The 12,715-nt window shown below is 57.1% G+C and overlaps 1 protein-coding gene across 4 annotated transcripts in view; it reads right to left on the reverse strand.

Moving 5' to 3' along the window:
• Window positions 1-2,265: 2,265 nt before the first annotated feature.
• Window positions 2,266-12,715, reverse strand: part of SFXN5 (sideroflexin 5) — a 104,044-nt gene continuing 93,594 nt past the window's right edge. For all 4 annotated transcript variants that reach the window (XM_070429470.1, XM_070429467.1, XM_070429469.1 and 1 more), the window contains one exon: window positions 2,266-5,527. In XM_070429470.1, coding sequence (XP_070285571.1) covers window positions 5,450-5,527 — 78 coding nt within the window. In that variant the 3' untranslated portion in view covers window positions 2,266-5,449. The remainder of the gene's footprint in view (window positions 5,528-12,715) is intronic.

The raw sequence follows: 12,715 nt of genomic DNA on the forward strand, positions 1-12,715 counted from the left end.
GCCTCCTGAGTCCCAGACAAGCACTCATTTATTGTCCCGATATCTCAACTTGGTTATCTTGTAGGAACCTCTATTAACTTGTAAAACAGAGTGCATTACCGCCTTTGCAAATTTGTTCTTCCCTCTCTGTTCCTTAGCACCAAGAAATGGCACCACTATCCACGTCCTCAGCTGCCGGAGCGGGGAACTTGGGGCCATCTTTGACTCCTCCTCTTCCCCACAGCCAATCACCAAGAGCTGAGCAGTGGTGATGTCTTCACTTCTCTCCATCCCCATCCCATGACCTGGCCCAGCCCCCATGTCCCCTCACCTGGGCTGCCACAGTGGCCTCTTCCCTGGGCTCCCCAGCAGTCTTGCCAGAGTCCACGCTCCACTCCACCCTGTTGCCAGATGAATCCACTTCCCCACTGAAAGCCTCTGATGGCTCCCAGCTGTCCTTGGCCCTGCAGCAGCTGGCCCTGTTTCACCCCCAGCGTCTTGCCCCCTGTTCTCTAACAATTGAGCTTCTGGCAACTCAACCCTGGACGGAGCGAGGGCCCTGCTTACTGTCCCTCCTTCTGCCAGGCTCACCTGGGCAGAGGAGAACCAGCTCAGGTGGCAGGGGTCCGCCCCCTCCCTCACTGCCTCGCTGAATTGCATGGGCTCTTCAAGGAGGTGTCGTCTGCCTATGCCTGTTTGCCCATTTGTCCACCTTCTCTTTCCTCTTTTCGTTCTCCCCTTCCTTCTCCCCATCCTTCCATAAGGCCCAGGGAACTGGGGGGAGCCCAGATTCTTGCTCCTTGTGGGGAAGGAGCCAGACTCAGATCTTAGACAAGGCTGCCAGTAGCTAGTGCACCTCAGAGTGGGGCATGGAGGGGGAACACTTCTCAGCTATGGCCCAGAGAGTCACCTGGAAGCATGGGCATGCGGTGGGGGGAGGGGGAGGAGGTAGGCCTTGGGTGGAGTGGCTGAGAGGTTCCTGTTTGGCAGGCTAGCCAATGACATGGGGATGGGTGAGATGGCAGGAGCAGCAGCAGCTCTGGGGACTGGGGGAAGCTGCATTCTGACATTAAGGCGAGGCTCCCCAGCGCCTTAGGAAAGGGTCACTCATCACTGCCCTCATCCCCTAGCATTCGGACTCTCCGTCTAACCAGGGCCTGAGCGGGAGGAGGGAGGCCCCAGGGGCCAGCGGGTGGAAGCCACATTCCTGGAGTGTTAATGATCTCTGGGCAGGGCAGGAGCTGAGACCCCAGACCAGCTAAAAACAACAAACAGCTCCCAGGAGGGATTTGTGTCTGTCCCGAGAGTCAAGGATTTCCGACACCCGGATGGGGGTTGTGGCCAGTGGGGCTCTTAGCAAAGAAATTCCCCAGAGACCAGAAGCCCCCTGACCCAGGAGTATCACTTTGGATCAGACCCTTCCCCCATCCCTTTCCCTCCTCCACCCTCCTAGGGAGGCCCAGCACCCCTGACACTGGGGAGGTGAGAGGAGAGTCCGGGTGAGTTCCTCACCTAGTCCCTCTAACCTCTGCCCACCAGTCCAGAGAACGATGCTGTTCCTGGCATTTTATCGCTAAGGACACCACGGCTCTAAGAGAGAATATGCTCCACACACATCTGACCCAAGGAATGGGTGAATGAGTGATGCTGGGGCCAAGCTGGGGCCGGGATCTGGGCTGGCCAGACCCCAACCATAAACCCCACCTCCACTGCATGGTCACCCTGCAGGAGGAAGATGCTTGGCGGTCCCAGAGCTGTCAGGAGGCAGCCAAGGCCTGGCCCTGAGGGACTGCGGAGGAGTTAGAAGGGGCAGAGTTCCCAGGGCTGGTGCTGGACACACTGTGGACATCAGGTACCTTTCCACTTGGCTCAAACCTTTCCACCCTGTGTAGCCTCTCTTGGCCCCCAGGCAGCGCAGAATGACCCCCGCGCCACCCCCGCCACCACCACCACTCTCCCTCCTAGTCCCCTTGATATAAACAGTAGGAGAATCTACCGAAATCCCTTTTCTACTCTAGTTCCTTGCAGTGGGGCCCTTAGTAATTGCCCAGCAACCGCTCTGCAAAGGGGGTTCCTTCTGCAGAGTTTCAATTCATCCCCGTTGTCCAGCTTCCTGCCCTCACATGCTCTTCTGTCCTTTCCTCTACCCTTCCCTCTGACCCCTCCTGAGCCTGGGTCCGCGTCTTCCTCAGGGGTCTTCCTATAAAATCCTGGCCTAGCTGTTGGCTTGTTCCCACTGTGTTTCCCTGCCCCCACCTCTCCACCCATAATTCACAAAGCCAAGCCTTGATGCTTTAAATCCATCATTTATTGCCCACAGTTCATTAGTAGTACACAAATCACAGAGATTGAGAAATTTTCTGAGAAGGTTAAAAAGACACTGCAAAGTAACCTGGGTATGACCGAGGCCCAGGGCTGGGAAACCACCTTGCTTCTGTCCGCGGGCCTGTTTCCTCTCAGAACCCCACCCTTCTGCCAGGGTAGAGGCCCAGGATAGGAAACAGCCCCCCCTCCACCTCCTCCTCCCCAATCAGGAGGTGGAACGGGATGCTGGCCATCCTGACTCGGCAGCTATCCTGACATCTTGGGCTTTTGGTCCCTGCACATGAGGACAGTTCTCTGGAAACGGGAGAGGGGCATCCCAAGCCTTGAGGAATGTTTGAAGTGACCAGAGGAGGGCCAGGCAGATACACCAGAGCTGGAGAAACGGCTGCAGGTATGGCCTGGATTCTGGCACCGCTGGGCCAGCCCTGCCCTGACTCAGCCTCCTCCCCAGACATGAAGCCATCTTCCCATGAGGCCTCCCTTCCTCTGGCCTCAGCTGAGAGGGGCTGGATGTGAACTGAAAGTTTCCCCTCGTGGTGTTTTCTGCAGCCAGACCAGGGCCTAGCAGCACGGCTCGCTGAATCTCTGACACCGTCACCCTGAGCTATAAGGATCCTTCGCTGCCACCACCCCTACCAGGAGGAGCCCCCTGAAGTCACCTGAAACTGCATTTGGGAGCATCACCGGAAATCATCTGGGAGATACAGTAAATAGGTTATGAGATGCAGGGGCCACAGGGCTGGGCCGGGGCAGCCAGCCCAGAGGGAGATGGAGAGATCCCATCTCTGCCAGGCTTCTGGAGTGGGTAGCGGGGTAAAGAGCTGGGGGGAGCAGTTTTGGTCCCAAGGTAAAGTGCACAAGAATAAGACCCAATAAGCCCTGGCCGGTTTGGCTCCATGGATAGAGCGTCGGCCTGCGGACTGAAGGGTCCCAGGTTTGATTCCGGTCAAGGGCACATGCCCAGGTTGTGGGCTCAATCCCCAGTGGGGGGCATGTAGGAGGCAGCCAATCAATGATTCTCTCTCATCATTGATATTTCTATCTCTCTCTCCCTCTTCCTTCCTCTCTGTAATTAATTAAAAATATATATTAAAAAAAAAGACCCAATAAGAGGTGAGGTGGGGTGAGTTTGCAAAAGAGGCCCCAGGCCCCAGTCGCTGGCACGTTCACATTATGGCGGGAGTAACGCAAAAATACCTGTCCCTCCAACACCGAGGCAGCCCTTCCCTCTGCTGCTCTGTCTTCCATGCGTGTCGCTGCCTCTCCCCTTCCTGACGGGCAGTGGGTGGGCTGCTCCTTGGGAGAGTGGGGGCCCTCAGGGATGCACCCTGCAGAGCTGGCTGGGAGGCTCCAGGGCCCAGCTGGGAGGTTGTGGGCAGCAGGGGCTTCTGGTGGGAGGTCTGGTGCCAGTGTCTGTAGAAGACCCACCTCGCCACAACTCCCCCCGCCCCAAGGGGAGCAGAGCCTGTGGCCAGGCCTCCGCTGCCCCGCACTGCCTTTCCCTGCACGTACCTGTCCACCTCCAGCCGCATCTCTCCCCAGGTGGAGTGGGGTACCAGGGGAGGGGAGGCCCTGAGGCTGCACGTTGAAGGCTCATTCCAGTTGTGACCAGGTGAGAGATACCTTGAGACCCATGCGTCCTCTTTTTGGGGCCTTTCAGACGAGAGATTACCCTGTTCACCCCACCCAGGCCCTGATTTCCTCTGCAGAGCTCTCCCCTTTCCTGGCCGGAACTGGAAGGGAGGCGGCAGCCGGCAGCCAGCAGCCAGGGGCCTCAGAGGCCAGTGCAGGGTGAGAGGCGGCATGTGGGTGTGGCTCCCCACTCCAGCCCAGGCATCCATACTACCTCCTACTTCACAACTGTAAAGTGTTTGGCAAAGGTCCACTGCTCCCAGGAGGTGGGGTCACATACACAACAGCAGAGTCCGGGTCCTGAAGCCAACTGCTGGCCATGCCCACAGGGACCAGCCCCTTTCCCAGTCCAGTGTCCGTGTTGGGATGACCAGCATCTGAGCGGGACAGGCAAAGACGGGATCTAGCTGGAGGAGCAGGTGGGAATCCCTTGATCCAGTCCTTGGGTTCCAGACATGGGGGGTGGAGGCTCAGAGAAGGAAGTGGGCTTGTCCAACGTTACGCCGCCGGCCAGAGCCAGCGCCTGCTTTGATTCCCAGGTTGATGCTTCCTCTTCGATAGGTGCCTAGAGATCTGGCCTTTGTACTCTCAGGCACAGACCCTCCTGCTCAGTGGCAGTCAGCCTGGCTCCAGCCCCACACTCGGCCCTAATGCCCCGCTTCCAGCCTGGTGCCGGGGAGGAAGATCTTCCTGCAAAGGCCATGCTGCATGCCCCCGGCTCCTGCTCAACATCATTCCTTCTTGGGGCTTCCTGCCTGGAGCTGGGGTCATCTCAGGGCTCCATGAAGGGTGATGCCAGCTCGTGTGTCACTGGGCTTCGTGTAGAAGAATCGGTTCTGCAGGTGTGGCCTGGATCTTGAAGGCCGGCCACACTCAGAGCCAGCTGCCCATGGAACCTTCCAGAGACTTCCAGTGCTCCTTGATTTCCTAGGCCACCTCCTGAGGACCTTAATCATAGCTGGCTCATCTGGCGAGGTGTAAACTACCTCCCCTCCCTTCCCTACCCCTGAACACCCAGGGAGACGTCGGTCTTGGCCACAGCAATATCTTAAATCTACCAGCCCCACCACCAAGCCAGCCAGCCCGCCGCAGGCCTACCCCTACTCCCACCACCAGACCACCATCTGGGCAGCTGCAACCAAGGCTTGATTCTGATAAAAAATAAAAATAAAAATAAAAAGTATAAAAGGATCCTAATTCTACCCTGTGGGCACTCTACAATTTTTCAGCTTCACACATAATTGTGCTGAGTAGAGTTTTGGCAACCCCACGTAAGGCCCAGAAATGCACTTGATTATTTTCATAGGAAATGTGTCAGAATTCCTCTCCCTTATGTTAACAGGTGAATAGATTAGTCTCCCTACCACTGTGGATGGAGACCCCCCGCCCCCAGGTGGCCCAGGTCTGGTGGGGCCAGCTTGCCCTCCCTGCAGGCGCTACTCATGAGACCTCTTCCCCGCCCCCAGCTCCCCAGGCTGGACCAGGCTGCATCCCCAGGCCAGCCGGCCACCACTCACAGCCCCTTGTTGTACACCACTGTCCGGCTGCTGGTGGCCTGGGCAATCTCAGGCTCTAACTGGGATGTTTCGATCTGAGGAGAGAGAACAGAGGGAGGAAAGGTGAGGGGGATGAGAGGGAAGGGGTGAGTGGGGAGGCTGGGAGTAGCAGTTAGGACTGCTCTGGAGCCCACAGTTGCCCCTGGCACCCCATCTTTAATTTTTTCTGCCCTCCTGCCAAGGGGCTCACAGTATCCCTTCCTGCCCAGGCCTCTTCCTCGGACCGTGTGTCCATGCAGGTGAGCATCCTATGCTCTGGCCTCTGAGTTCTGTACTTCTCTCCAAAACCTTGTCCACTGTGCTGCACAAATCCCTTCCCAGGGCCACACCCTGGACCTGGTCACCAACCAGGGCTGCTCTACCCAAACTCCTTAAATCCAAACCCTACTCTCTCAGACCCCAATCATTCCAGCACCACACTCACTCTCCCTGTTGGACCCCACAGACCCCCATCATTCCAGCACCCCATTCACTCTCCCTGTCTGTTTTCTTTTAATATATATTTTTATTGATTTCAGAGAGGAAGGGAGAGGGAGAGAGAGAAAAAAACATCAATGATGAGAGAGAATCATGGATCGGCTGCCTCCTGCACACCCCTACCGGGGATTGAGCTCACAACCCAGGCATGTGCCCTGACGGGGAATTGAACCATGACCTCCTGAGCCATAGGCCGATGCTTACCCCTGAACCAGGCCAGCCAGGCTCCCTGTCTGTTTTTAGACCACCAAGACCCCAGGGCCCAGACTCTTACAGCTCAGATTCCCATTCTCCTCCTCTAACCTGGACGTGAAGGGCTATCACTTCAGCCCCGGGTCCTTCCAGCCCTGACTGGCTTTGGAGGAAAACCATTATGCAGTCTCCTTGTCTCCACTTGAACCTGACCACTAATGGAGACATTCAACATTCAGGGTCCATGACTTTGGCTGGATCCTCACAGTAGCCAGCAACACCCTCACCCCCTGGCCACATTGCCAGTCACCTCGCTCTCCCATTCTCCACAGGCGTCTCCTCATCCTCAGCTCCCCCCTCACCCTGAGCAGATGAGCCTTCTCACTGCCTCAGGGAAAACAATAGAAGGCGTCAGAAGGAGCCCATCCATGCCCCATCTCCCATCAGAAGGAACCCATCCATGCCCCATCTCCCATCAGAAGGAACCCATCCATGCCCCATCTCCCATCAGAAGGAACCCATCCATGCCCCATCTCCCATCAGAAGGAACCCATCCATGCCCCATCTCCCATCGTAAACTCACGGCTTACTGTGTCCACACTCTGCTCCGCACCTGCCCTCCTGCTACCCCACCCTCCCCTCAGAGGTTTTCCCATAAGCCCAGCCCCCCCCCCCCTCCTGTCCCCCGTCCACTCCAGGAGCCCACTCCAGGGTTGTCCTCCCTCTTCCCCATCTTTTCTCTTGCTGACTCCTGCCCTCTAGCATTTCCACACAGGCAAGCACCTTCTGTCTAAGAAAGACCTCCCCTCAACCCCACGTCACACTGTGTAGCTTCTGCCTGGTGTCTCTCCTCCCCAGCAACCACATTCCTTTAAGGCACTATCTACAGCTGTAGCCACCTCCACCTCCTCACCTCCCACTGGCTTTTCAACCCACAGGAAATCTGGCTTCCGTTCCCACCACGTTCCACAAAAAATCTTTCTCCCCGAGGTCACTGCTAACTTCCCTTTTTTGTGTGTGACATCCACTGGACACTTTTCAGGGTCCCTGGTTGGTCTCTCTTCCCTGCACACACAGCCTTCCCTGCGACTCCCAGATTTGAGGAGTCTCCAGCCCATTTCCCCCCTGTGTCTTGGGCCCACAACGGACTGCTTACTGAACATTCCTGTGATGTCTCCTAGGCACCTTAACGGAACCTATCTAAAATGGAACTGAATCCACCCCCTGCCCCAATCCAGCCCGCCATGCTGCCACCTAATGGTGCTCTGGCCGGAGACCCTGGGGCCCAGGCACAGGGTGCCACAGACCAGCGCTGGCTGCAAAGAACTCAGTGGAACACGGGCTGCGCATGTCAGAGGCCAGACAAGAGGGGGCTTGATGTGGACTAGGGCGGTGGGCATAGCAGAGTTTCTGGAGAAGGGGGACCCTTCCCCTGTAGTCCCTGGTACGCCAATACCCAGGCTCTGGCCATTTGAGAGGGCCAAAGAGACAAGAGCTAGGCTCAAGGCCTGGGCCTCTTCCCCACCCCCTCGCCTCAAACCACCTCCCCTGTCCCCACCCCTGCTGGCCTCTGAGTTCCCTCCACTCCACCCGCTCGCCTCGTCCCCACGCTGCCACTGACACAATGCACAGCGCCCACGCTTAAAAATCTAAATGCTTTTGAAAATGTTTAACCTAGTTAGACAAATTAGCAAAAATTTGTGCAAAACAATTTAGGTATTTAAAATATTCAATGTTTTTAAAAAACTGGAAAACTGTTCTTAGCTTTCAGCTGCAAAAACCAACAAAATATAACATCCCAGCAATCTTACCATGAGGTGTAACATAACCCTTCGGGAAAGCTGTTAAACAGCTACTGAGGCATCCTGGGAAATAGCACTTCATTTATTCAAATGCACATATGTCAGGCTTTTGCACCATATGTCATTCCAAGCTATTTACAGTAATAATTAAATCTTAATCAACGTTTAACCTCTGTAAAATGTTTGAAGAATCCTAATCACCCTTCAGACTGCACTAATGAAGGAGAAATATATAAACATAAAAGGAAAATGATGCATAGATATCACGCTGGAAAGAACAGTAATTGCAAAATTGTATTTCTTTTAAATATAATCAGTAAATGATGTAAAGTAAGCCAAGGAGTATTTTAAGTTAAGACATCTTGGATGTCAGAGGTGTGAGCAGCTAATTTTGTTCTGCTACCCATAACAGATGTAGCATATTTTATTTTAGTGCCATTATTAGCAACTTCCCATGCCGGCTTTCACTGAAGCACCAAGGCCCGCATGAAAATCGGAGGGAGAGGCTGCTGCTCACCACCACAGTGGAGGGCCATGGGCCAGGGCCACGGCCACTCGGCTCACTCCCTGGAGAGGGCTGGCCCCGTGACCCTCCCAGTGGAGGCTGTCACAGACCCAGGACCCCTGGGCTCCCCCAGGCTCCCCCCTGTGCTGAGGGCAGCTGGTGGGAGGGACGCAGGGGTGAGATGCAGGCAGTGGGAAGGTCCTGGGGGGAGGTGACTGGGGCACCCAGGAGCAGGGGCTTGGGGACAGAGCTGGCATGCAAGGCTCTTTCTCGCATTTCAACTCCATCAGCCTTCAAGCCAGCAGATGTGTCTGGCTGCCAACTCCATCCACCAAGGCTGGGCACACAGAGATGGAGAAGATCAGCCCATGCCCTTGAGGAGCTCCAAGTCTAGGGGAGGAGCAGATAGGAAAGCAGATGGATCCCAGAGAGAAAAGTGCCATGGAAACTGGGGAGGGGGCGGAGTCAGCACGTACTAGTGGAAGAACGGGGAAGGAGGACTTCCCAGAGGAGGTGGGCCAGGAGGGGAGGGGAGGATTTTGACCAGAGGGCAAGAAAAACTTGCTGGGAGAAGGAAAAGCACTCGCAGGCCAGCACGGCCTGCTGGCTGTGGGCAGTGTTGGGCATGTGGGGTGTGTGGCAAGAAACGGAGGCGGGGCTGGGACAGGCAGGCGCTCGAAGCCCAGGCCCCGGCGGAGGTGTCAGCATTTCATCTGAAGGCAACAAGGCAGCGGGGAAGAGTCTGGGCAGGGTGGGCTCCCCTTTAGAAAGGTCTCTCTGGTGGCGGAGGGTGTGGGGGATGGACCGGAGGAGTGGGCGGCAGCTGTGGGAATCCGAGAGAGGTGCCGGGCCCTGCCCTAAGATGCTGCCACCGTGGCTGAGAGAAGAGCGCCCGCGGGGATCCTTTCCGAAGATGAAACCCATAGGAGTTGATGACCAATCCCATGTGGGGGTAAGAGGGAGGTGTTGAGAATGACTGTGCGTTGGATGATTCCTAATTCTAACTCAGGAGCTGGGTGGCTGGCTGTGCTGTTCTCAGAGGCAGGGAACACGGGAGGGGAGAGGGGGAAGGGTCAGGGTGGGAGGTGATGGGCTCAGCTTCAGCCACGATGAGCCTCCCAGCCAGACAGGCCGGAGAAGCAGGCAGGTCCCAGGCTCTGGGGCTCTGGCCAGGGGTCTGGGCAGGACGACGAGCCGGGATGTGAGCACAGCCGGAGCCCCCGGAGTGGAGGAGCTTGCCCAGGAGAGCAGATGGCAGGGGAGGGTGCCAGGCCTGGGGAACAGGCACATTTGAGGGGCGGGTGTAGGGAACAAGCCTGTGATGGCGGCCTGAGGGGACCAGCCCAAGGAGTGGAAGCAACGGCAGAGGGTGCCACAGACACCAGGCTGAGAGGCTGTGGTCTTGGCACTGGGATTTGGTGACCCCCGGAGTCCAGATGTCCTAACCTTCACTCAGTGCTGACCCCAGGCACAGCCTCTCACTTCTGTCCTGGGCCAACTCCACTGGCCATTGGTGAAGACCCCTCCCGCTCTCTGGCCACAGTCGGGGGTTGGCTCAATGGCCCACCATCTTGAGGTCTCATGGGTCTGGACCACTAGGATTCCTCTGTGCTGGGCTAGTGAGGGAGGCTGGGGCAGGGACGCCTGGGCTGTACCCCGCCTTGAAGATCACCTGCCTTGGGTATGGGGGGCTGTGTTCTCCATGAAAATCACACCCCGGGCCCTGCTCGTAAATGAATGTGATTCAGGACCTGGGTGAGGGCAGTGGAGCGCCCTGCTGCTGCCCTACCCCCCTCCGGAGTCCCCGAGGCAGGGACAGAGAGCTGTGCTGTGGTCTTGGAGTCCCCTGCCGTTTGGGGGACTGGTGGGTAAGACGCGGAAGCCGGCCATATGTGCCACATCAGAAATACAATGAACGGCATGTGGCTACAGTGGCTCCCAGGCAGGTGTGGTGGGAGGGAGGTGCCAGGGCTCAGTGGGAGCAGTGGGCACAGCAAGGCGGGGCCAGCAGCACCAGTAAAAGCTAGAGCCCCAGGACAGGGGCTTGGTTCTGACCACAGAAGAGCTCTGAGGGGCCACCCCTGGGAAGAGGGTGACAAGGAGAAAAGTGGCCACAGGGAGAAGATCTAGTCCCAGGCTGCCAGGTGGGGGCAGGCAGGAACCCTAGGGCCCCTCTGTTCATCTGGTGGACTCCTCCCCAGGCACCTGATCGCCAGTCAGCAGGGGGCCCTTGAGGGAAGGGGGTGCCTGGGATGGGGAGCCAGAGCCCTGGAGGGTGGGGGCCGCAGGCACCAGCAAGAAAGCTGAAGTTATGCATCAGCACTGGCTGATGGAACCCCCAGCCTCAGAACTGGGGTGCCATGAAGGCGTGGGTCTGCTGGGAACATGCCCACCCTGTCACGACATAAGCATTGTTGCCCTGCTAGCATTCCAGGACTCTGAGCCAGAACCTGCGCCCTCACTCCAGGTTGCCCCCCGCCCCATATCAGAGCCCCAACTCCCCTCTAGACTCAGCCAGGCCCTGCTGCCCCTCGAAGGTGCTACCTCCAGACCACTGGTTGCATCTAAGATCAGAGGCGGCAGACATAAAGCACCACATCCTGTATCCCGAAGGCCCACCCCCTCCCCCCAAGGCCCAGCTGGCCCCAGAGTCCCCTAGAGCAGCCCGGCAGCCTTCCTGTGTGGTAGGGGAAGGGTTAACCCTGAGCTATTTGCCTCTGTCCCCTGGCGCATCTTGGGTGGGGGGCCAGAGTCAGGAATGCATCTGGGGCCACCCTCTGCCTCTGCAGCCTCGGAGCACACACACCTGCAGCCAGCGGCCAGCAGATAGTTTACATATTTGAACCTGGAGCTAAGGTGCCGAGACATAAACAGGAAACTGGATCCGCAGCCTGTGCCCCATTCTCAGGGGGCTTTTACCTACTACAAAGCACTTCCTCCTCCTGGCCTTTTTTCTGGTGGCTTTTCTGCCTCCTTTTCAAAGGCACAGGGCTGGGGGCTGGGGTGTTCAGCGTGACCCTGTGACATTGTTCAAAGCTGCCTCCTGCTCCTGGCCAAGGGTTTGGGCCTCCGAGGGTCCACAGGTGGCGACGACATTGACACGGGGTCCAGTGCCCAGGCTGGAACCTGGCTGACCCTGGCACCTGGCTGACCCTGTGTGCCTGAGGCCTCTGCCAGGCCTGGAACCAACTTGCCTCCTGGGCAGCCACATCCCACCCCTTCTCACCAGGGTGGGGCGGACCTCGGGTCTTGCTCAGACACACACATCCAGGCCCCACCTTTGGGGAAGTTATCCTGATTGGTGTGTAGGGGTGTTAGGCTGGGGCTGAGGAGTAGCTGAGGCCTGAGCCTTAGACCCCTGTGTCAGGCCTCTGGTGCTGGCTCTGGGCTCCCATTGACTTCCCAGTGAATGTCAGCCTTCCTGGCTGGACGCTCAAGGCCTTCTGGAACCTTCTCCAGGTTCATCACTCACAGGCTGCTCTCTGTTTCCAATACATTGTATGTTTAGGCTTCGAGGCCTGAGTCCAGCTATATCCTAATCTTTTAAGGCTGCCTCCTCCAGGAAGCCTCCCCTGATCTTCTCAGACCAAATCCATGCTGCCACCCCTGGTACCCCTTGCACTTATTTCCATCTCCATCACATCTCCAGTCGTAGGTCAATTTGTACACTAGCCATATGTGAACACAGCGGTCCCCCACCTCAGCCCAGTGTGAGCCACTCGAGACAGCTCAGTATTCCTGTGCCTTGTCACTATAGGTCCTCCATGAAAGTTGAATCACATTGAACCAAGCTCCCCAAGAGCAGGAATCTTGTCTTATCTTTTCCCTCCCAGTGGGTGCTCAGACCCCCTCCCTCCCCCCCCCCCCTCCCATTTTGGAGCTTTGTTCCTGAGTGCCCTCTGGTGGACCAATTTCAGAATCATTTTCTGTCCTAAGGGCCTCAGTTTTTTCATATGTGCAGTGGGAAGATTTTCTACCTCTTGGGTTTGGGATGAGGATAAATCAAGAAATGGATGGGAGAGCCCTTCGGAGATTTAGAAAGCCTATGGGATACTGCGTAAGGAAGGCAGGGCCCTGCGGCTATCCCCGTGCCCAGGCCCAATCCTGCCGCCTGCATCTCCTCGTGGCTCACAAGGTTAAGCACTTCGCACATATCGGTGCTTTTAATCTTCTCAACAGGAGCTTTGCACAACCAAGCTTCCTCCTGCCCTGTCCTGAATTCATCGAGGTGTTCTAGAAGGTCCCAG

The sequence above is a fragment of the Myotis yumanensis genome, unplaced genomic scaffold (assembly GCF_028538775.1).
Source record: "Myotis yumanensis isolate MYYU_CA2020_CCGP unplaced genomic scaffold, mMyoYum1.0.hap1 SCAF_11, whole genome shotgun sequence".
NCBI classification, from domain to species: Eukaryota; Metazoa; Chordata; class Mammalia; order Chiroptera; family Vespertilionidae; genus Myotis; species Myotis yumanensis.